Here is a 23688-nt window from a genome sequence, read left to right on the forward strand (position 1 = left end):
ACAGCATTGTGTCATGGAAGGCAAAATGTTTGAAGGCTGGGGAGAAGGGCAACCTGGAGATTTTTCCTCCCACCATAAGACAATCTTTACCAGCAAGCAGAAAATCTTTGAATCTATTCTAGCAGTCTTAATAATCCCCACTGAATGGAAACCAGGCAACTGTCATAATACTTTCTATTTGGGAAGTTTCCCTATTATACCACATTAAGGTATTAAATCAATATTCTAAACAAAGCAGTGCATCCTGTGCTTTGCAAACACTACTCTTCTCCTTAAGTGTCTCCAGTTTCAAAGTTCTAATGCGTCTCAAGTTTTCCATTTTTTGCAGTCAGCACAGGTTGCTTTCGTTAATTTCTTTCTACATCTATGCTCAAGTTCAATGCTATTGTTTCTAACTACAGAAAGATAAACTGTTCTGTTTACCCGTCTTTTTAGGCTCTTTCACTCCTTGTGTTTAGTAACTAAATTTTCCCTGAACATCAAAGTATGCCTGAAATAGACTGTCTGATGTACTTCATTCACAAGAACGACCAATTTGTTCACCTTCCCTCAGACACTTTCTCAGAGGGAGGGCAGCTGAGGCAAGGTGGGGGCAAGAAAGCACCCCTCAATTCCCTTTGCTTGCTACTTTGCTCTCCACAAACAAGCATCTAGTAGTAATTCTAAATCCAGAAATTTAAAGGAGATGCAAAGTCAGAGAGGCAATACATTAGCATGTTGACTGACTGCTGGTTCATGATTAAATACAGTTGCCATGCTATGCGGTGCCTTTAAAGTGTTATTTGTTTCCCTAAATAAGGTTGGATTACAAGAAGGCACTACATGTAGAACAGATGTTGCAGACTCCAGAGTACTGAAGCAAGCAATATACATAAACTAGGGACACGTATCAAGCCCTTGGAGCCTGCAAGACATTTAAGTGCAAGCAGGTAGTCAGGTGCTTGTGTGTGCAGCTCAGTGTTTTCACTGGTGTACAGACTGGTTTAAGCCAAATATTGTTAAAAACCCTACAGATGCTAAGTTTCGTATTTAATAAAAATGTTTATCTGTAAACAAGAGTTATCCTTAGAACGGATCATATCCCAGAAATCAGAATTTCAAGACAGTGCAACAACGCTTCAGTGTTTTCTTTGGCAGTAGACAGCAAGTTGAAATGTAAAATTCAAATCACTTCAGAAGAGCACGGTACAAGGTTAGAGAATGCTTCATATCCCTCTCTTGTTCCATGCAGAATATCAAGTCCCTGAGACAGACGCGGGTTATTCTTGGACAGAGCAGCTGTTTCGTAAGGCTAAAACCTGATGATCCAGGAGCAATCCCACTGCCTTTCAAATCCTAAATGGGGGAGGGAGAAAAAAACATTAGAATTCCATGTAAATACATGTTTTTAACCAAACTGGTTGGATTATACTGCCTACTTGCATACAACTAGCTGGCTGATACTCGGCTTTACATGTTGAAAACCAGCAATCCAGAAGTCCTTGCACATTTACTACTTTGAAAGCCAAAGTAAGCACTTGCCAGTTAATGGTTTATTTCAGTCAAAACAATGAAAAAACTCATATTAAAACTCCAACCAAACAACTTTTTAAAAACCTATACTGTTATGGTGAGATAAATAACTGCTGTTTCACCGAAGTCACACTACATAAACACTTGCACTTGAGAAAGGACCACCGAACTACACAGAAGGCACTACCATGGTCCCTACCCAAAGGCCGGGTTGTGGCAAGGTTCTTACTCCCATTTGCAGAAAAAAAACAAACCCAAGCTCCAGTTTTTCCCATCTCTACTTGAAGAAAACCATGACTGCAAGTGGGCTCTAGCCTTGAAATAGGGCCAGGAGAAACTCTTACCTTGGCCACCACTTGTGAATTGTCCTTTTAAGGGAGCAACAAACACACAGTCAAAGCTTCCGTGTGTTCAGAACACTGTATCCAAGCCCATCTATCTCAGTTGGCTGCCTTGCTTGGTTATGAAAGCACAATTGGTAGGAGAAGATGATATGTAGTAGTTATACATTCAGGCTACTGGAATGAGCAACCCCCACGCATTCCAAAATGCCCCAAGATTTATTATTAGAGGCAGGGAGGAGGAAGATTACCATGAGCTGCACAATAGACTGGCTACTTATCTTGGAGCCAATCTATGCTACACAGCCAGTCTCTTATCACTACTGGAGGGTTCTCAGTAATGAATGCAATTTGTACAAATACGAGTGCTCAGTCTCTGTAACTTCAGCAAGGCAATGCCTGCCAGCATCAACACCACTTGGAGATGGTGCTGCTTGGATGCCGTGTTAACTGTATCAATTTTTACCCTAACACTCTCTACAAGACTTCAGCAAAATGACTCTGCCCACTTTGCTTAGAGAAATTTGGTTTAAAACCCCATATATTAGAAACAAATACCAGTGCTGCACTATATAGCAGTGAATGCTACTGCTGTTAGTGGGGAAGCATTGAAATTTATTTTAAAAAAATAAACAGATTCACCAGCAAGCACAAACTAACTACAGAAAACTACAGGGCATATGGCAGAAATGGAAGCTGTGTTTCTTACTAGCAGCGTGCAGGGTATTCAGCACCATTTCATTTGCTTTACAGTCAATACTATTAAACACTATGAAATGCCATCATTTGAAAGTTTCAGTTTGTTAAATGGCTTGGAACAAATGTGTGCGTGGGGAAGACTGCTGGCCACATTGCACAGAGAGGGCACTGCTGTCCTGGTAAGACACAAAAGGGTCACAGTTCAAGTTTGTCATATGACAACCCTGAAGGATCCAAGGAAAAGATAGCTCTGCAATGCAGCTGCCAGCATGGGTTGAAAAGGAGGTCAATCCAACAGGATGCAGCAGAAGGCCTGAGGCAATGTTATAAATGAAACAAACCCCAAGGGTTTTCAGTAACCCAACAGCAATGTCCTTTATAATTCAAAAAACTTTATGGAGGTGAAAGTATTTTCTCTCTAAGCAGTCATTAGACTAGAAGTCTTATCTTTAAAGAGACACCAAACAAACCCACCTCAATCCTGTTCACTCCCTCACAAAAAGGAGGCAGACAGCACAAACCCCTGAGCCTGCTTTGGAAGCTGCTGGAGCTGCAAGATGCTACAACAGGGCTGATACCTCAAGCTGCCTGCTCTTGAGACAGAGTTACAGTCTTGTTTATTCTTAACTTGTTACCCATCATACCCAGTGCAGAGACTTAAACCAATGTTATGCCTGAATACCATGTTCAAAGCCAAACTGGACTCTTGCTTGGTAAGACAGCCAGTCAGTACTTTTAAGTTCACTTAGAATCACATGAGCTTATCAGAGCTACCAAGTACAGCATTCCAGGGCCAGGGACTCTTTGACTGGTTAGAGAACATACCTAAACCAACAGCTGCTACCACATCCAAGTTTAAAAAAAGGTCCTTTTCTCCAAATGCATGATGGTTTAAAATTAAAGCAGCCACCTGTCAGCCTAGGTCTTTCCATTCCAGACTGGAACTGTGTTAGGAAACTCTCTCAACTAAGTTTATACGGGGATGAGCACAATTTCCTTTCAGCCACTGTCCCCTGCAGCTGCATCAAAGCACTGGTCTTCCATGGTTTACCTTGGACTTTGGACCCAAACAGTAGAGAGCGATGTGCTTACTACTTGTCATTTTGCAATAAAACCTTTGGGGAACCAGAAGTAAAAACAACTGAAGATGCCAGCAGTGCATCAAAATGAACCATCACAGGTGCCTCTGTTAATGTCCAAGTCCTCATTAAAGAAGCACCCAGCTCTGAGCTCTCCAGCTGACACCAGGCACATTTCAGGAGAGGATCCTCTGCTGCTCACTGCTCAGAGGCTCCTCTTCACCAAGGTTGGGCAGCAGGTCAATCTTGTTTGGCCCTAGGCTACAGTTAGCAGTCCTCATCTTTATATCTCATATACCCCCTTCTAGACAGAAACTTCCGCACACTCCTTCTGAGACTTTAAATACCCTGGTTAGAACAACATCAGCCCACCCCCTGCTTTCAGACTTCTCTATTGCGTTCCCCCCTGTTGGGCAGCAACTCTTTGTAACTTGGTATTTTAGGGGATTCTTCATTGCAGAAGTCTTCAGCCTACCCTAAAACAGCTTTGTGAGCTCTTTCTTGTGAGCAGGGGAGTTGGACAAAATTATCTCCAAAGGTCCCTTCCAACACCTACCATTCTGTGATCCTGAGGAAAAGTGAAAAGTGACACTTTTCAACCAGGCCACACACAAGTACGAAGATAAATGAATCTAAAAAGCATCCTCATAGAACAAATTCTAAGAAAAGGGTGCTGCAACCAGCCTGCACCCCCTTTCTGCAACATCTAATTATTATTGCCTTACCTAGCAATTTTTTTTTTCTGTCTTTCTTTTTCCTCACTTTTATTTATTTATAGTTTTTTTGTGGTTGTCTTTTTCTTTATTTTTAAATTGGAAACACTTCTCCACAGAGGAAGTTGGAAGAAATCAGACATATCCTGAGCTTCCTGCCTTTCACTGAAGGCCAGCATCCCGCTTTCCTTCTGAAAGGGAAATGACACAGAAACATGCACCCCAGGAGGGGTAAGAACCAGCACAGGTATTACCAGCTGACCTGGATATCAATATCCATGCTCCAGGGAGCAGCAATAGCTCCAGCACAGCTGACAGGCCCTGTTCATAAGCCAGGTAAGGTACTGTGGCAGCGGGCTCTGTACTACTGGAAGCAACTCTTCACAGTACCCAGACCACTACTTGGCTTAAAGCCAGCCCTGTGAGGCCCCAGTGGCAGCAGTCCTGCTTTTGATCTATCCCAGAGTTGCGTCAAATCAGCAGCTTTCCCAAAGTAACACTCTCACCCCTTCTTGATCCTCAGAGCCTTTTACATACACCTGAGAGAGATCAGTTACTCCTCCTGATCTTGGCAGCAGCAGACATTGCAGAGCTCCTGTCCCATGCCTGTTGTGAAGCTAGTCTAGTTTGAGCAGTTGCTCCTGAAATCGGTCTTTTAAGATCTCTAGAGCTCTCTCCAGTGGCTGGACCGAGAATTAAATACTAACTCTCTCTAAAGGCAAGGCTGAAGTTGATACATAGCCACAGCTCACAGTAAGACCCTTCCTTTACCTGAGCTACCATCACCACCCTATTCCTAGCCTCGGAGGTATTCGGAGCATGTGATCTACCCATCGTAGGTACTAACAAGAGCATCAAAGTTGCTCAGAGATGTTCTACAGGCCCGAATACAAAGCTCAAAGGGCTCAGCAGGCACCTCAGGCCAGGCTCAGGAAGTTGTTCCTGGTGCGGTACACACTTCCTTCTTAAATTCAATGGCTCCACACCAATCACATTCAAAATTCTAAACTCTTAAAGAGGAGAGCACTCTAAAGGAGCAAAGCATTCAGTCAAACGTTAAAAAGTCAAGCCACAAGTTGTCATTTCAGTTTCTGGTGTGCCATAAACACGCTCCGGTCCCAGAGCCAAGATCTCAGGATAGCAAACTGTCATTGCAAAGCACGAGACAGTTTTCAGCGACATCTCCATACACTGAATAACTACAGCTGCATGCTGCAGAGACCTTGTTGGAAGGTGGTAAGAGCATCTAGCTAATCAGAGCAAAAGCATCCAGGTTCAACCCACAGCTCTGTCACCTGTGGTTGTACTCAGGTCTCTGATATTTGGTGCACTTTTTGTGTTGCAAGGTTAAAAAGCCATTAACATTTTCCTGGGTCCCAGGAGCAAGGGAGAAGAGACCCTATCAGAATTGTGACAGTTTTTCTTGTACAAATAAATGCCTGATTTAGGCCAGAGAAAACAAAGTGAAAGGAGTTGATATTACTTTGGTGACAAGCCAGCCTACTGATTGCTGCCTAATCTAACAAGCCCCAGTCTGATAGATACACTCCCACACTCAGAATACTAAAATACTACATTACTCAATATGTATATGTTGATTTTTTAAATAAACTTGGTTGTACTAGGTGGTTGGTGTTTTGCAGATTATTTTTTTTTAAACTTTATAGATCATTACAATAGATCAAGCCAACGTCTGAAAGGCTTAGATCTCCATATCTAGGCTGCTTTTCATGCAGCTGAAAACAAACATATATGTATATCTGCAGCCTACAAGGGAGCCTCACAAAGCTGTCAGATCTATATAATAGAGAATGCTATTCAACTACGCATTTTTCCTCAGATTTCACTGCAACATTCCTACAAGTCCTTTCAAACATGGGCAACAACATGTTTTACATATTGAAACAAATTACTAGGAATGTAATGTCAGTTTATTCACTATTATGCCCAAGATTCATGTATGCATGTCACTTTGCATGGCTACATCAGATGCTTAATCTGTACCTGGAGGTAATGAATACTATACAAATATGTCATGTTAGTTAATAGACAATTATTAAGCTGAAAATTTCTGGCTCTTTGCCACATCATTTTAAGCTATGTATTGTCAAGTAAATTATAAATCTCTTGACCCTTCACATGTCATCAACATTTGCACATTACCAATATGTTCAGCCTAAAGCTACAATGCAATTAGTCATTTAAATTGCAGATATCTTTCACACATACGAAGAATTAAGTTCATCTCCAGCACAGAGAAGGCACAATATGGGCCAATGAACTGTATTTCTGAAGTGTGTGAATGGCAGTGGAGAATATTTTTGCCTATTTACATGGGGAAAAAAAAATCACATCAAGTGTATGTCCTAGACTGACAGCAGCCAGGAAATTCAGCACTGAAACTGAAACTCCCCAGCTAACAGGGCTGTGCTTAGGTCTTGCAGCAGATAACTGAGATGCTGAAGCCATGTCTTACAATTACAGTAACACTTTTTAGCTCCCCTCTTCCCCAAAGGTATGATCATACTGTAGACTCTTCAATTTCCTGACAACCTGAATAAGAACCAGAAGCTGAAATCAAAAGCATTCATATGTTAAGCACATTAAAATGAGAAAAAGGAAAACCCCCTCTGTATCACACTAGGCCTATGGGCTGGATGAAGGGGTGGTAGAGGCAGAGAGAGACAGAGAGAGGGAAACCCCTCAAATGTAAAAATAGATTTTATAGCCTGGCTCTGAACACCTGTTTACATGCAAGTACTCTAGGTCCAACTTAAAGTGATTCCTTTTAAATAAATTTTCAGCAGCTTTTAAGAGGATGCTTTAGCAGACTATCACGTACTAATAGCAAGCAGCAGCCAGCAGCCTCTCTGCATCCTGTGGATATGCATGGAGCAGCAAACCTATCATCACCTGCTACAGAGACAACTGCATTCAATTCACATTTAGACAGTCACATCTTTAACACACGGTGCTTAAATTGATGAACTATGCTAGCATGTCCTCTCATCAGAAGAGCTTATTGCCAAAAAGGCAGCAATGTCTACATCTAATGCCTTTAAGAGTCCTAAAGCCACATACACTTTAGCTACCACACATCCCTCCTGCAAATGCCAGAAAAGTGAAAGCTGTTTGATTGTCGTTGTGGAAAAAACAAAACATCTGTCTTCTCCAATCCTTTCAAACACTTGGGGCTTTCTTTAATTCTGAAGAAAATGAATTGTTGCATAAAGGTTTACTTCTTCAAAGATCACCCTAAAGAACATTTCCAAAGCTTAAACCAGCACCATACACAGAATATATTTCATCAACATGCATACTGCCATCCTCAGCTGTAAAGCAAGAAGGTCAAGTTTAAGTTCTGTTAACAATGATCAGATATGGCGGAGACTTCACCATAAAAAAAAAATAAAAATGACACCAAGCCTGTTTTCTCCACAATAAATCCTAAAAATTGAACAACAACCAGTGTGGTGAACAAAACATTTATCCCATTTCTCCCTGCCTAACTTCTTCCCAGAAGGAGAATACAAGCTTATTTGTGGACTGCTGTATTAGAAAATGTGCATCACCCTGCCAGTATCACATTCTTTTATGCATGTTGGCCTGAGCTGAGAGTTGTACACATAGTACTCAAATGGCTCTGTACTGACCCCATGATATCAGCTGCATCATTTGCTTCTGTAGCAGCTCCTCAGCATCCATATAAAGTAATATAAATATATATAAAATTACAGTTTCCACAGTAGAGCCAGGCTACAGGTGGCAAGGCAAGACCCACACAGTAACAGAGCAGTCAGTTTTGGTGGTGGATAGAACACCTACATGCAGCATATGGGAGAAAGAAGTTTCCTTTGCCATTGAAGTAAGCAAAAAGAAAGAAAAGACACAAGCTTTATCTCTGAGTCAATCAGTGTGATCAACCTGGAAGGAGGAAAGTGAAGGACAAACCACGAACAGCACTGCTGGGCAAGACAGACTGTAACACTTCTAAAGTAGCCATTGTGTTATCACTGAGCCAGAAAAGGGATGAGAAGCATTCTCCCCCAGAAAACCCACACAAAGTGCAGAAATCCAACTAAGCTTTCCTGTGAATGGTCCAACCACAGTCTTCAGTGGCAGACCATAAGAGTAACAGTCATTATCCTAACTCTACTTTCAAAGATGTAGGTAGAATTTTCTTTTTTCCTCCCTACTGCATGACACTGCTCTCAGTTCAAGACTGAAGACAACCTTGGACCCAGGACACCTTTGGATAGAAGGAAGAAGTTTAAGGACTAAGAGATGCAGCCTGTTTCCTCACTGACAAAGGCTTTAAATATCTGCAAGGGGTTTCAAACTTCTAAGATTCCAGATACAGAGAGAATGAGACAAAACTGTTTCCAAAATAGCTTTATCATCAGAAAAGCAGTAAAACTTAATCCAAAATAACCCCCGAGTATTTCTCAGCATCGAAAACATTATGGGGCACGTTACCAATGAATAACAACTATGAAACAGAACACAGAATTGCAAAAATAAGTCTATGGCTTCAAGTTCACTTTTTTTGTGATTTGTTTTAGAAGTGCTCTCCCTTCTCAAGATTTCTCAAGAGTTATTTTTCAGTTCTTTCCACGCTTTATTTCACTACTGTTCACCACAGGCACCCAAACTGGGGAAGGAAAAGAGGTGGGTAACAAATACAAAAACCCAAAAACACATATGAATCAAATTGAAAGGCCTCTCCCCTTTATTATATCCAAGAGTGTCCAGAAGGACCAGCATGAGAGAGATGAAGATATTACCACCTCTGGAATACAAGTAGCACCAATTAACACATTTTCACAATAGAGGGATTTTCTTAATAGTTCTTTCTCAAATTACTCCTTCTGAACAATACTATTCAAATGTTAAACTGTAGTGAAGAGAGTATGTAAAACTACCCCAACTAGTGTTTCCAACCAGAAAGGGAAAAGAATTCCCATTATACACTCATGCCTTTTTTTTTTTTTAATTAGGCCTACAGCATGAGCCTTGTTTTTTCATGTAATCATCTTCATGGATTTGCCCCTGCTATTTCAAGTTTAGCAATACATAAGCAATAATCATGGCAAGTCAGTTTACCCTTTTTACATAGGTTTTAGGTCCAAATTACTTGAGAGATGCTCCTCCGGGCTCCTTCTGTGTTTGCTACCTGCCAATGTGATGTGGCTGCTGGTAAGCAGGCATGAAACACATGTTCATGTTACCACATGTTCTAGTTCCCAGATTAAAATAATCTATAATAGGTCTCCTTAAAAGACCAAGAAAGCAGAATTTCAGAAAACAAGACAGAATAAATGTGCAGGAATCAGGTTTTCAACTATCCCAGGAAAAACACTTTCCCAAAGAGGTACAAAACCAGGTGGCAGAGTGTGGAGGAAACAGATACTTAGGGCTGAAGAGCCATCCCAGATGGGATGCAGATAGTAATTTATGGAGAAAAGGAAATAGGCTATGCTAACAAAATGCTGTTCTTAGTCCTTTATACTTATTGTGAACCAACACAGACAGCTGAGCTGCACTCTTCCAGTACCCATTACATTCCAGTACCAAAGAACAGCAGGCAAATATGTAATAAATATGCTTAGAGAGTTTCATTGTTTTAATACATACTGTAACTGATTATTTCTTCCCTGTCTCCCCTTAGGGCTTCAGTTTACATCAATAATGGCTCGAAACAATTCCTTTCCTTTAATTATTGCAGTAGGAAATGATAAAAAGAAGCTGAGCAGAGTCAACTTCACTCTAACACAGACATGAGATACGAACATTGTACAAAGAACATTATCCAAGGATAGGTAAAACCTTAGTTAAAAATCCAAATGCAGTCAACATCAGTAATTTTATTCAATACTGTCAAAGGACAATTCATATTCAGCAATAGCTTCTTCCACCATACCTGTTTTCCAAGATACTAGACTTAAAAAGAAAAAAAAAGGGTCACTGGAGTATCATGTACAGATTTATTCCTTGCTATTGCAGTCAGAAAGTTCTGACATTTAAGATTACTTGAGAATAAAGCTGTCTCCATTTGCAATTTGAAATGAGAAAGTACATCCTGCCTGTTTAAATTATTCTCAGACAGGTTGCCCAAAAAGATGATTTTAAAGATGCCCAAATGTTTATCAGCCTAAGGATGTATTGTACTTGCTTTCAGTTTCAAAGACCTCCTTTCATCTCTGAAGAATGGAATGTTGTTTATTGCTCAGTATGTTTTGCCATGTTATCATGAATGTATTACAAATATTCTGCTTCTTGAACTAGAGAGTTTGTCAAAACCATTCTTTATTCTACATGAGAAGTCTTAAGCCTTTTATAAATCCTGCTCAGATATATTGGGACACTTAAATGTCTAAGTCTAAACATCTTTGTCAAGTTTACTATCCTGCATATTTAATGAAAAGGAAAAAAGGTCTGCAGAGAATTGCTTTCTGGTAGCATGAAGCCTAAGTACTAGGCAAAGGAATGCAAGATTGCATGTGAGAAACGAAAGTAGTTTCACAGCCAGAATTACTTTCACCTACTGCCCTCACAACTCAGTCTAGCAAGGCCATCTATATGAGAAGCATCTTAAAATACAGGAGGTAAAATTGTGAAAATTATATACCATCAAGGTTCATAGTCAGTTTTAGGCACATTATATCCTGGTTCTTTAAAAATGGCCATGTAAGTCACGGATCACCACATTACAACAGCACCACTTATCTGTCTCACTTTGCCACAATCGCATTAAGATTTTAATAAAGTAGACACCGCAGACGATGAGAAATAACTGAAAAGCACCTAACAGGCAGACTTGCTAAATATTCAGAAACAAATTCAGGAATAATTACAGAAAACCACTATGAAGAACAGGAGTTACTTGATAGAAGCTTGGGGGAACAGGAGAAAAGGCTGGGGAAAACTGCTAGTGTTAGACTAATTTTTTTCAAGTTTTTCCAGTGGTATTTAAAAAACCCATAACTATACCTTCAACTTCATGTGAAAGTGCATTAAAAAACTTCAAGGTAGTGAAAAGCAGCTGCTCTAAAGCTGGGAATGCTGCTTTCTGCAGCTTGTTTAGATACAGATTCCTTCACTTTTGGTAAATAGGGAGAGTTCAATGAGCTATGTCAGCACAAAATCAGACAAACAAGTCTACCTTTTCCTCCTTAGAGAGGTCTCTTGCCACAGTCCAAGATGAGGGAAAATCTACAGGACAGACTGTTGCAGTCAGACTGCAAATAGCTGAGCTTTATACAAAGTCCTCCCAGATTCCAGCATGCAAAAACACTGCAGTATTTTCAATCCTAGTATCTATTTAAGTTTCCTAGGCCACAAGAATAAAAAAGCCCTAAGGCTTATCAGAAAGCCCACTGCTTCCTCCACACAGGAGTTACTTTCCAGGCTTCTGCTGTCTAAGCTTGGGTCAGTGGCCAACCAGTTGCTCACTTGAGACATACCAAGACTTTATGAGAAAGAGGGGCCAAACTGGCAACAACACTTGAATGGCAGCCTGCAACATGTTTCTCCCACCAGCAGCCAAGATGATGATGTCTAACAGAAGTAGGCTGTCAGTCTCCTTGGAAAGAACTTCTACAGCCCTGTAAGCTTTCCAAGTCCCGGACACAGTTAACTTCTAGCACAACATTAAGAGATTTGTTCAGACCAAGATTTGCTAAAAGCACCTTCAATGCACTTTTAAAACACAGCATGAGCCAGAAAAGGTACCTGGCTCATTGCAGAACCTAAATGGTCTAGCTTTATTTATTGTTTTTTTGCAGGGATCTAGCCAAGGCAAACTACTCAGTCCCTACGCACTGCGCACGGAAAGAAGTCCACAGCCAAATGCCATAGCAAGAGCCACTTCAAAAGCCACCCAAAACATCCATCATGACTTCAACTGAAGGGCCATGACAGCCAGCTGCCACAGAAGACCATTACCCTCTACTGCAGATGCAAGTTTCCCTGAACCATTATTTCACTGAGTGCTTTACACACGGTGCTCTTATCCACAGTACCTCTACAGCACACAATTAAACATCCCCATCAAATTTACCAGAAACAATCCTTTCAAGTATCTAACACACAAACTAGTTTTCTTACAGTCTGTAAGCTGTCATTCAATGTACGAGAATTCTCACTTCTTCCTACAGGGAAAGATAAAAATAATTCAGTAAGAAGATACAGCACCACCATATAAATAATTGCCAGCCGTCTTCATACCTCTAACCCAGATCCAACGTTGGACAAATCCAGTGGTCTCTTCTTCCTTGGTCCAATGGCTGCCAAAGCTGTGAGGTTGGCTTCTCTTTGTTGCATTTGTGCTAACTCCAATTGTTGCATCTAATTTGAAAAGAAAACACCTAGATTAATTACAGAATACAGAATCCTAAAGGTCTTGGTTTTCTTTATGGGAGCTTCAGACAGTTCTGCAGTGCCTCCTGAAAAAACGTATTCTGTAGCATCTTTTCCTGTCTTTCTGGACACTTTTGACAGATTCCAACATTCAGTCTTGAAACACTAATGGCTCCTATAGATAGCACTATGTAAAAGTTAAGCTTTTTATGGAGAATGCATCGTAGTGTCAATGCAGCCTTAACAGGAGCCTGGCTCCCAGCTCCTCAGCTCATAAGCTTTGCCATTTCTGATTAAGAGAAAACACTGATCAGAACTGGCTTACGAGTTTGTTTTAGTATTCAAAGTTGAAGTTACTGAGTTCTGTGAATTGGGTGCATTCTTAATTCAAAATCTGAATTAATGATTGCACAAGCAAGACAGTCAAATTTCTTTATGCTGTAGTGCCTGAACCTAGCACTCAATATTGTCATTCTGAAACATCTTACTATCCAACTGGACAAAATGCTCTCAGTTCACTGATGTTCTTTCTTTTCCCAGTACATATTTGAATCTTCATGCAAATTTGAAGCAAGTGTATATATATACTGTATATATTTATTTTCACTCACCTCCAAAAACCATTCAACACAAAAAATCTTAGAAACAACCTCTACTTGTGTTAGGTAAACTTGAAAAGGGAGAGGAATTCATAGTCCAGAGGATTAAATAAAAAAATTATCTCTGCATTTTAAGGTATGCACTACTTCATTCAATTCAATAATAGATGACAGCTGTTGTGGAGCTCAAACCCACCCAAGTCTGCTGATTGATTAGCTTGGATTGGCCACCTTGCCAAAGCAATCATGCCACTTGCAGACCCACCAGCTGTCCAACTTGGAGCATGGGTGCAGGAGAGCACTCCCTCCCTCTCCCAGTACAGAAGGAAGCTTTTCTATTTATTCAAGTTGAGTTTGTCCTCTGGGTTTCATATTAACCCTTAGATGATCAAACATGCAACTAGAACAGCTTCTTAGCCCTTGCCTTCTCCACTCCCAGGACTTCCAAAATTGTTTGGATGAGAACTCCCTGCATGCCTATGTGCACGTATCTTTAAATAAAAGTACAGCCATGTCACGGTAGGAAAGCATCCAATTCTCCTCCCTTCCTCCCCTCCACACTCATAAAAACAATTAATTAATTAGAATTCCTCACCCAGTCAGTACAGATATTTTGCTTACTAAACTTGTAATACACTATAGTTTCACTTGCTTTTCAGCTCTCAGAGATCCCACTTGGACAAGAGAAATTGAGCTGTTAAGAACTGAGCTTGTAGCATCTACATAGCAGTATTCCCCCACTTGCTACTACTTATACAAAGAAGAATCAAAAATAGACTAATACTGCGGGGTTTTGCAGGGACGGGGGGGAGGGTGTTTTGAGGAGGAGGGCTGTTTGGTTGGGTAGTTTTATTCAAGTCCTATTATGCTTCAGATAGGCAGACTCATTCTTATGTTAGCAATACTGGCAGCTTCACATCACGTATTGCAGCAGCTAGACTACTTAAAGACAAACTATTTCAGTGCAAGATTCCCAAAAGGACATCCTGCCCTGTAAGATGCAAACTATAATATGCTCAAGATTTTTCAGCAGAAATCAAGGAATGCAAGACTTTGACATACATATGTTGAAAGTACCTGTTTTGGGGGGTTTGATGTGGTTGATTGGGTTTTTTTTGAAGGTGAGACAAATGCTTCAGTTATTAAAACAACACTATTTGCAAGTCAGCTTTGATCACATTATGTAGGCTTTTGCTTACAGAAATGTAGTTGTACTTCTTCAATCCTAAATAGCATAATTCTCTTACCACACATACTAGTCTTTCTTTTGTCTGCAACATACACACTCATAGCCTTATTTATCAGAATTCATTAAGTTCTGAATGGAAATTTGGTTTAGAGAGATTTTAAGATTTTATGTCCTTTAAGCTTGAAAATTACTAGTGTGCTGCAATTGTCTGAACTTACCTTCAGCTGGCCTACTTGCATAAAATGTTTAAGATAAACTTCTCTTTAATCTGAGTCTTAAATGTGTATACTTATACTCAGGAACACATCGCAGCCGATCAGGGAGGGGGAGAAATAAGACTAAATCTGAAAAATTAACTTTGAAGTTCACAAACTCTGTGAAACATTGACACTATTTTTATGTGACATCTTCATCACTTCTGAGAATAATCAGAAGCAAATAAACGCTGAGGTTCTTTGGTGGAGGCACATGCTGACTACAGTCCCAGCTGCCCAGGCCTCCAACACCTGGAGCAACTCCTACATATAAACAGCCATAGAGCATCCCTGTAGCTGCACACCTTCCTGCTAGCAATGCAGTTCTGTTGTCACAGTGGTTGCATGTGCACCAAAGTCTCCTTGTGGCAAGATGGGACTACAACAGGCCAAGCACGTGGCATCCTTCTGGGGGCCAAAAGGCTCCAGTGGCAAAGAAAACCAGAAGGGGAAATATTATTTGCTTTACTTTTCAGAATCATTACATTTAAAATGAAAAGGACTTTTACAACCATTAAACTTAAAAAACAAAACCAAACTAAATGCCTTTACTAGCCTAATTTTATGCTTCCATCCCTGGAACCTGTAAGTAAACATAACCCTCCTCTCCCTTCATCTCCCTCAACCCTACAGAACACATATAAACCAGCTTCACTGCACTTAGATGTGTCAAAAATGGGTGGTTGCTAAACATTTACTTAATCATTGGCTTGAAGCAGCATTGGAGTAAAACCCCATCTCCTTTTTACAGCTGATATAGATGGACAGCCATGGTAAAGACCAAGAACAAGACACAGAACTGTTCATTAAATAGTGAGCGGGCTTCAGGTTGTTATCAGTACAGGGTGGAGGGGACTGGGTGTGTTGCGTGCTTCTTGGTGGAGTATCAGGATGCTGCTCTGGCTGAGGGCTGGGTAGCACCCGGGCACCATCACTCATTTACCCAACAGGACTCCAGCTGATAAAGCATGCTGTCAACACAGATGCCCTGCAGGAGCAGGCACAGCTGCTAGCAGTGCTGGAGGGCAGTGGTGGCAGAAATCCCACTGCTACAAAGGACTGGATGACACTTGGTGGGTGGTATGGAAGATCTGTTTCTAGAAAGCACAACTGATGCATCTTTTATCAGGCAATTCCCAAGACAATGCCAGAAACACATGCCATTACCATCATCTAGTCTTTTCAATACATTTCCACCTCATAACCAGTGAAAGAATTTTTCAAATCAGGCAAAATCTCACCAAGGTTTCAGAGCAAAAGGAAAAAGAAATCATAGCCTTGTTGCATTCTAGACATCTCGGGGATTTTTCTGAGAACATAATTAACACAAAGAAATTTAAACAGTCTCCATAATGGACTCAACAGATCCCCATTAAGCGATACAGGCAGGCATCCAAATTACCCCACTGAAGCCAGCAAAATCAACTTTTCATCAAGTTTTGTTCTATAAAAAGTGTGAGATTAAATGTCCAAACATTGTGTGAACAGTTAAAAGCACAGTACAAGGAGAAGACAGGCAGATAACATCAAGGGATACCCGAGGATACTGGCTGGCTAACTACTGCTGGATTTTCCTAAACAAGACTAGGAGAGAACGAGAGGCAACTATGTTGAGTCAGATCTTTTTTTACAGACAGTTTTGTAGCACACGAACTAGGGCAGATAGATCACTGCAGCAAGTGAAAGGCAGCAAAAGTTGTATACACACTTTACTAAAATGTAACAGAGTAGCTACATCTAGTACTGTTTCCCTTCTGGGGTCCAGTTTTTACTACTATTGGTGTCTCTGACTAAATCAGGATGTAAATAGGAACTGTCACGCAGGTTTGTATCTTGAGAACGGATTACTTTTTTTTTCCCTTTGAAGACAGAAGTGTATAATGGCAATACAAGTGGAGCAGGGGGAACTCGTGTTCTACATTGGACCCACAAACTAGCAGGTGTTCCCTCAACCTGACTGACTTCATATCTGCTGAAGAGATGCTATTGTTCTATCACAACAGAGGACTCCAACACATGCCCTGCACAAAATTCATTCAAGACAAGCCCTGAGAGGGGACAGTTTCCAGGCAAGAGGCAAATGAATGTTCATACTCTCTCTCCCCCATTTCCTATTTTTACATATGCTAAGAATTGCAGCACAGAGTTCTAAGAACCTGTGTATAAAGATCAAATTGCTATGAAAATGTCTCAGAATTTGTAAAATAGTCTTGGTTGCTGCTGGCCTTTTTAATAATAAAAATAGGGTTTAAAGTCTGGTCTTGCAGCAAGCAGGAATTTCTAGGGTGACACAATAACCATTTTAGTTAATCTGACCTGCAGCACAAATCAAGAAGTAAGGTATGTTTTTAAAGTCCTCCCTTACAGTGAAATAGCATTTGCAGCATGGCTGTAATCACACAAAATGAAAGGTTTTAAAATTGACCTCTCTGTTCTTCATTCAATCCTCTACTGAGAAAAATATTTCTTTTCCTGTTCACAGAAATTCTATCTCATTTACGTCTCACACTCCACATCTCAGAAAACACGCAAAATCTATTTTACTACTACACCAATGAGATTTTTGCAGCATTTTAATATTAAAAATTACATTTCAAGTTGCATAAGACAAGTACATCAGCTATAAGTTGCCAAGACTTTTTTGTCTTGCAATATGGCAAGTTGGTTTTAAACCCTTTAAGTTACGAAGCACAAGATGTGTGGCTGTTAGTGCTATCAGAACTCAAATAATTCAAGTTATACAAATCTTGCAAGATCTTCAAAGAATGGTTTGGGTCGGAAGAGACCTCAAAAATCATAACCCAGTTCTAACCCCCTACATGGTCAAGGACACCTCCCACTAGACCAGGTTGCTCAGAGCCCCATACTGGACACAGTACTCTAGGTGGGGTCTCACAAGAGCCAAAGGGGGAAATCACATCCCTGGCTCTGCTGGCCATGGTTCTTTTGATGCAGCCCAGGACAGGGTTGGCTTTCTGGGCTGCAAGTGCACTTTGCCAGCACATATTGAGCATCTTGTCCACCACTACCTCCAAGTTCTTTTCCTCCAGGCTGTTACCAATCCATTCTCCACTCAACCTGTATTTGTGCTTGGGATTGCTCCAGCTCAGCTGCAGAACCTTGCACTTGGCCTCGTTCAACTTCATGCAGTCTGCACAAGCCCACTTCTCAAGCTTGTCAAGGTCCCTCTGGATGACCTCCCTGCCCTTCCAGTGTGTTGCCCTCACCACCGTTTGGTGTCTTTGGCAAACTTTGTGTTTTCCCTAAACACTGCAAGGAAGAATCCCTTAAACACAACTGAAGAAAAGAAAAAGTATACTCTACTACAAATAAAGTCAACTACTTCACACCAGCTAATCCATGATGTGTGCAGCAGCAGGTGGCTGTACTATCTAAGGGGGGAAATGTAAGTGCTACCCAGCTGAATACCAGTCTGCATTCTAAAAGGAGTAACAAAACCTCTCATGTTCGGTCACAAAACCCCCAAAGTAGAACATTGTACTTGGTATATGCTTTCATAAAAGACAAAGCACATGAAATCTTCACTCTCTAGATCCTCAAGAATAGTTTTATCAAGGAAGATTTCTCTACAAGTAGAGACAAGAAATTAAGCATCTGTATAATCCAGGACTCACAGAACAAGTAACAGGACTGAGGCTGAAGAAAAGCCAAGCAGGTGGCACTTGTCCAGCATGATGCTGGCAGATTACATGCTTCTCAAGAAATTCATACCACTGCCTACTTCTGCATGAGCTTCAATACATTAAGTATTAGGAAATAAAGAGACTTTTAATTAAGAGAGACTTTTCTCCATTTCTCAGATTTAACTGCTAGAACTTAAGTTTAGGAAAAAAAAACAACCCAAAATAATCTTTGCAATGCAATAACAAATAAATACAGCTGTATGGATGTAAATGAGCTCAGAAGAAACGCTGGCAAGACAGATAGAGAACATCACAATTCTGGACTTGGTTACAGTTAATATAAAGAGAAGACTGAAAAGCATATGTACAAGATACTGGGTTTAATATTGAGAAAAAGTGAGGATGTCTCCAAGTATGACATTGTAGGCTGACAGAATGAGACAGATTAAATAAATATTTAAAATAACAGAAGAACTGGCAGGAAAGGAAACCAGGGAAGGCTGAGGACAAGTTAATGTATGCCTAAGGGTTATGTGTGCTATCCAGCAATAAGTACATCAGGAGTAATAAAAGCACTAAAGTAGATGAACAAGAATTCAGATAAGACTTGCAGGAGTATAAAGCTAGGAATATAAGCATACAAAAGAGGCAGAAGCTGCTGATTCTTCAAGCTTCCACAATAAAGAAATTATACAATAAATTAATTAATATTAAAATTCAAAGTATGTCAAAGCAACTGTGACCAAGTACCAACATTTACTTCTTTATAGCTTGCAGCAGTGAAAAAGGAACCTGAACACCTATGCAGGTCCTTACTATTGCCCTTTACTGTACCATTTCAAAGAACTAAATATTAAGGTACCTTTTATGTAGGGCCACTTATCCCACTAAACAGACTTCCCTCTCTCTCCTTTCAATCCTTTCTTTTTTCCTGACCATTTTTTCAAAGTTTCACTGGGTTTCATTGTGTCCTCCACTCAGTGCTTTTAAAGGTTTTTACTGCTCCCAGTCAATTTTCCCTTCATTGTCTTTGGAAAAAAAGAACTCAATTTTTTTCACATTCCTTTAAGCATTTTTAGGAACTTGTGATGAAAATGAAAAATAAACCTTAAAAATCTGTTTTCAATCCCAAGCCTCTCATACTGGTTGTCATAAAGCTCAATGAGCACTACTGCCTCCAGCCTCCACCTCTCCCATACAAAACTTTCTGCCCTACAGGTTGAATAAGGCTGAATAGCAGATTTCTCATATGGGGGGCATTCTCTGAGGAAAACTGACATTTGAAGGCTGCATATTTAAACATTTATCATCTTCTCTTGCCTATAATGCAATTTCTCTTGCAATTGCTTCCTTTCTAACTGTTTTAATTAGCCATACAATTAGTTTCCACTGACTTTTCCCTCTGTTGTAATTTATATTTAACAGCAGAAAGGCAGAATAGCATGCACTCGTTTGATAGGCACTCCTGACTTACAATAGGGCTGTATGTAATACTGAAGGTTTTTTCAGGTTGATAATCCACATACATGCTTTGGTGGAGGAGCAGCCCCTATCGAGGCTGTGTTGTACAACATCAGGTGCCTTATTGGGCTAGAACTAAAGGGTACAATAAGATGTTTTGGAGAAGAAAATGTTTTGCAGGATACCCATGAAGTAATCTACTTAGACGGGTGGGAAAAAAAAGTCTTCAGTTGATATTTGACGTTCTCCAATATATAAATAACTGGGGTGCAGTAACTTCTTGACTCTTAATTTTGCCCATTCTTGTTAAGACTTCCCCAAATGTGTGATATTTTGAATGATTTTCAGCTGCTGTAACACTGTGCATTCATTCACTTGCTCCTGAGATATCAAAGCTAGAGAACGTTCAAGACTTATCTTCCATCCACTGGTTTCTCCATCTCATCATGCTGTCCACCCAACATTTGTTCTTGGCACAGAACTCTCTGGCTTTTTCATTATCATCTTTTGTTGTACTATTAGTCCTAAAATTTCCTCTATTAGCAAGCTTCTAAACCAAAGCAACACTCTCAGCTGGTTACATGTCCATTATAGTGTCTAAGAGAAACTTAGACAAGGCTATTTGAAAATCCAAGAACAGGCTTAATGGAGTGGATGGGCTTGGGGGAGCCTAGGGGGGTTTGTGGTTTTTTTTTCACTAAATAAAAATAGTTGCTATGATCTTCCAGCCAGTTTGTTTTAGGGTATCTGACACAGTACCTCAGCTGTTTTCTTACACTCCTTTAAAACTCCAAGATGAATGCCACATAAAAAGGGATTTGGTTCACTTTGCAGTTTACTCGATAATCTAACAGTTTACAGGATTTCCATCCCTGACTTTCTGCAAGACTCATAACACAGCAAATCTCTGATGATTGCCCTTTTAGCTACACTGCAGGTAACAATTTTTTTGTCTATTCAACCATCATGCTCTTTTTTTCAAAACATGCAGAAGCAGGTAAGAAACAATACAGAACAACAAACATAATACAAATCAGATAATTAAGCAAAAGCTCTCAGGATGTCACTGAAGGCTCATAAAAAGCCAATTGATCGTGATGAGATCTTACTTTGCTCGAAGCATCTTGCTTGCTTTTTTGAGAGGTTATGGTTAACTAGGGAGTTTCCTCTTCCCCTGCCACAAGAGAGGTCTTAGAGCATTTGAACCATTAGGCCCAGAAGTCTGAATACAGAAGCAGCACAAGAGGCATGGAGAAAAAAGAAACAAATAAACAGTTTGAAAATGTGGGCTGGAGTTGACAAAAAGAGCAGTGAAGAATTAGGTTACAGTTACTTATTATCTGAGAAAGTGAGAGGAAATAAGCAAAGAGGATGGATACACAAAATAGAAAAACGATATTATTTTTTTTAAAAGACATATAAACCAACTAAATTTTAGTCATTACTGCATAGCACCTACAAACTCCCTGGAATCATGAAGACTTTTTTTTCCTGAAGGGATTTTATCTCTAAAAAAACCCCAACACTCACAAACTAACGTTTCCTATTTTCCTCCTGACCAGTTGATACTATAGGTATTGAATTTTCTCAGCATATAATCTGCTGCTGTCTTGTGACAAGTGTGCCAAAATCGTAACAGTAAAACACACAAGTGCATCAAGTAGGGAGGAACAAGGAACTGGGAAGGCCTGTGCAGCCATAAGAGAGCAGATCTGCTGGAAGGGCAAGGAATAGGACCTGCTGTCCATCAGGTGCTTGCTCCATGTGCTCCTCCTCCTAGTTCAAGAAGTGGCTGCTCACATTTATCCATATGTAGATGCTGCAAGTTGCCACAAGTTAACAGCAGAGATGAGGGTAGCTGCTGCAGAATAAGCAAAGATGCTATCGGTATGATACCTGTTCAGCTGCTCAACCCCAAGCAGCAATCTTGCACACATACAGTCTGAAAGGTTTGACCAGTCTCAGCCTTAAGCTTCCTGTAGCCATGCTGCAAGCACACTCACTTTTGAAGAGGAGATGGAAGTACATGAAGATCAAGGTTTATATTTAAGTTTACAGTACACACTGTTTAATAGTGACATTTTCACAGGTCTTCTGGGATGCACCGTTCATATGGCATGCTTGTGCATTTGACAGTATCCTACACCTACTCAATTTAAGTAAACTCATTTCAGAAAAGGAATTAGGCCAGAGATAAACTATAAATACTGCCTAAGAATTGCAGCAACAGAATATTTTCTTTGTACGTGGAAGAACAGTTTGAAAGTAGAAGAGGAAATAGCAGAAAGCACCTAAAAACGTTATGCTTTAAAAGTGCAAGTATCAGGGACAATGCAAGGACTGTATCCTCTCAGCGTGAAGTGGCAGATAAGGCTGAACAAAAAGCAGGGGTAATTTACCCAGGCTTTGGGAATGCAGTTGCACAAAGAGCTGGCCCATGAGGTGAGCAAGGACAAAATTCTTGAGTGCACAAAGGAGCAGCTTGGGGCAAGCCCTGCAGCTGCTTCAAAAGGAATGTGCACTTTCTGTAGGTATTAAAATCTGCTGAAACAGGTGAAAGGGGGAAGTAAATAAAGGCTTGATTCATAGCAAACTACACAGACTAAGAACATAGGAAAGTAAATGACTTAGCACAGGGGAAGTTTGAGGCAACAGGTCATGCAAAAAGGGATGGAAAGGTCACAGCAATTATGTATAGCCTTTCAGATAAAAGAATCCACAACTGAGTCTCTGGATGTACTTTCAGCAATGCTGAGATGTTGCCTCCAGCTGCTGGATGAAAGCACATCCTGGATTTATAAGTATTCATTGTTAGGATGTAGGCTCTGCGTTTTGGAAAACACTGCTTTAGAGCCATGCTCCAGAGCAAATACCATACACCCTCTCCCTTCTCCCACGGGTCACCATCAACACATAAAAAACAGCTTTGAGGAAAAAAGGCCCATATTCATTCTTAAAGAATCTGAAGTGTATCAGATCAGGTTTTCCAGTGGATATTCAACTAGAGTTGCCTGGAAAGTATGATTCCAGCAGACAGGGGTATTAAAATTCCCAAGTGTGATTTCTTAGGAACAGGCTACACTTAGAACAGGTCAAGACAGACAAGAGTGAGCCTTTTCAGGCTTTCATCCCAGCATAGACTGTGCTTCTGCATTACCAGTTTCAGATTTGGGATATTTATTGATTTTTTTTGCTCTTATTCCACCTCTACTCATATTCGTATTTCTTCATGCAAATGAGTACTGACCATTTATCTCCAACCTGTCAATAAAGTGCCAAAACTGATAGGCTGCATTTGGGCTCATTTCCACTCAAGCTTGAGATGGTCTCACAGATAAGAAAGTACCCCTGGTATAGAACATCAGTTTCCCATGTGGCATGTGAAGCCTGAAGCAGTTCTGGCTGCCTCATTCTCCGGAGAACAAAGCAACAGGACAGAGGGCAGGGCAATACCAACACTAAGATCTGTGTTGTCTCAAGAGGCACATCTGCCTCCTCCTCTTTTGGTGAAGCAGTTGGAGGCTGTTGCTCTAGGAGCAGCACAGCATGGAGAAATATGCAGAACAAGTGCAATGACGGCTGTGTCAGCCTGGCACAAGATAAGGTACACGAAAGGAGGTGAATTCAAGCACTTAATACAACACCAAGCACTAAAATTAAGACACTTTATCTGCTCTGTTGGCTCCCTTTTTGTATACCTATACGCCATTTCTTTAAAAGAGATCTCAGTAACAATACCAAACAATCTAAAAAAAAGATTCAAAACACATACTTTTCTTCTGTTCTAAATACCCAAATCACCGAGTATTTTTCAATATACTACACATTATTTGTCAGAG

The 23688-nt window shown here is 40.4% G+C and overlaps 1 protein-coding gene across 1 annotated transcript in view; it reads right to left on the reverse strand.

Moving 5' to 3' along the window:
* Positions 1–1167: 1167 nt before the first annotated feature.
* Positions 1168–23688, reverse strand: part of TAF4B (TAF4b RNA polymerase II, TATA box binding protein (TBP)-associated factor, 105kDa) — a 62485-nt gene continuing 39964 nt past the window's right edge. The window contains exons 14-15 of the mRNA XM_010006903.1: positions 12571–12690; positions 1168–1335 (exon numbers count right to left, since the gene is read on the reverse strand). Coding sequence (XP_010005205.1) covers positions 1168–1335; positions 12571–12690 — 288 coding nt within the window. The remainder of the gene's footprint in view (positions 1336–12570; positions 12691–23688) is intronic.

The sequence above is a fragment of the Chaetura pelagica genome, unplaced genomic scaffold (assembly GCF_000747805.2).
Source record: "Chaetura pelagica isolate M959 unplaced genomic scaffold, ChaPel_1.0 scaffold109, whole genome shotgun sequence".
NCBI lineage: Eukaryota > Metazoa > Chordata > Aves > Apodiformes > Apodidae > Chaetura > Chaetura pelagica.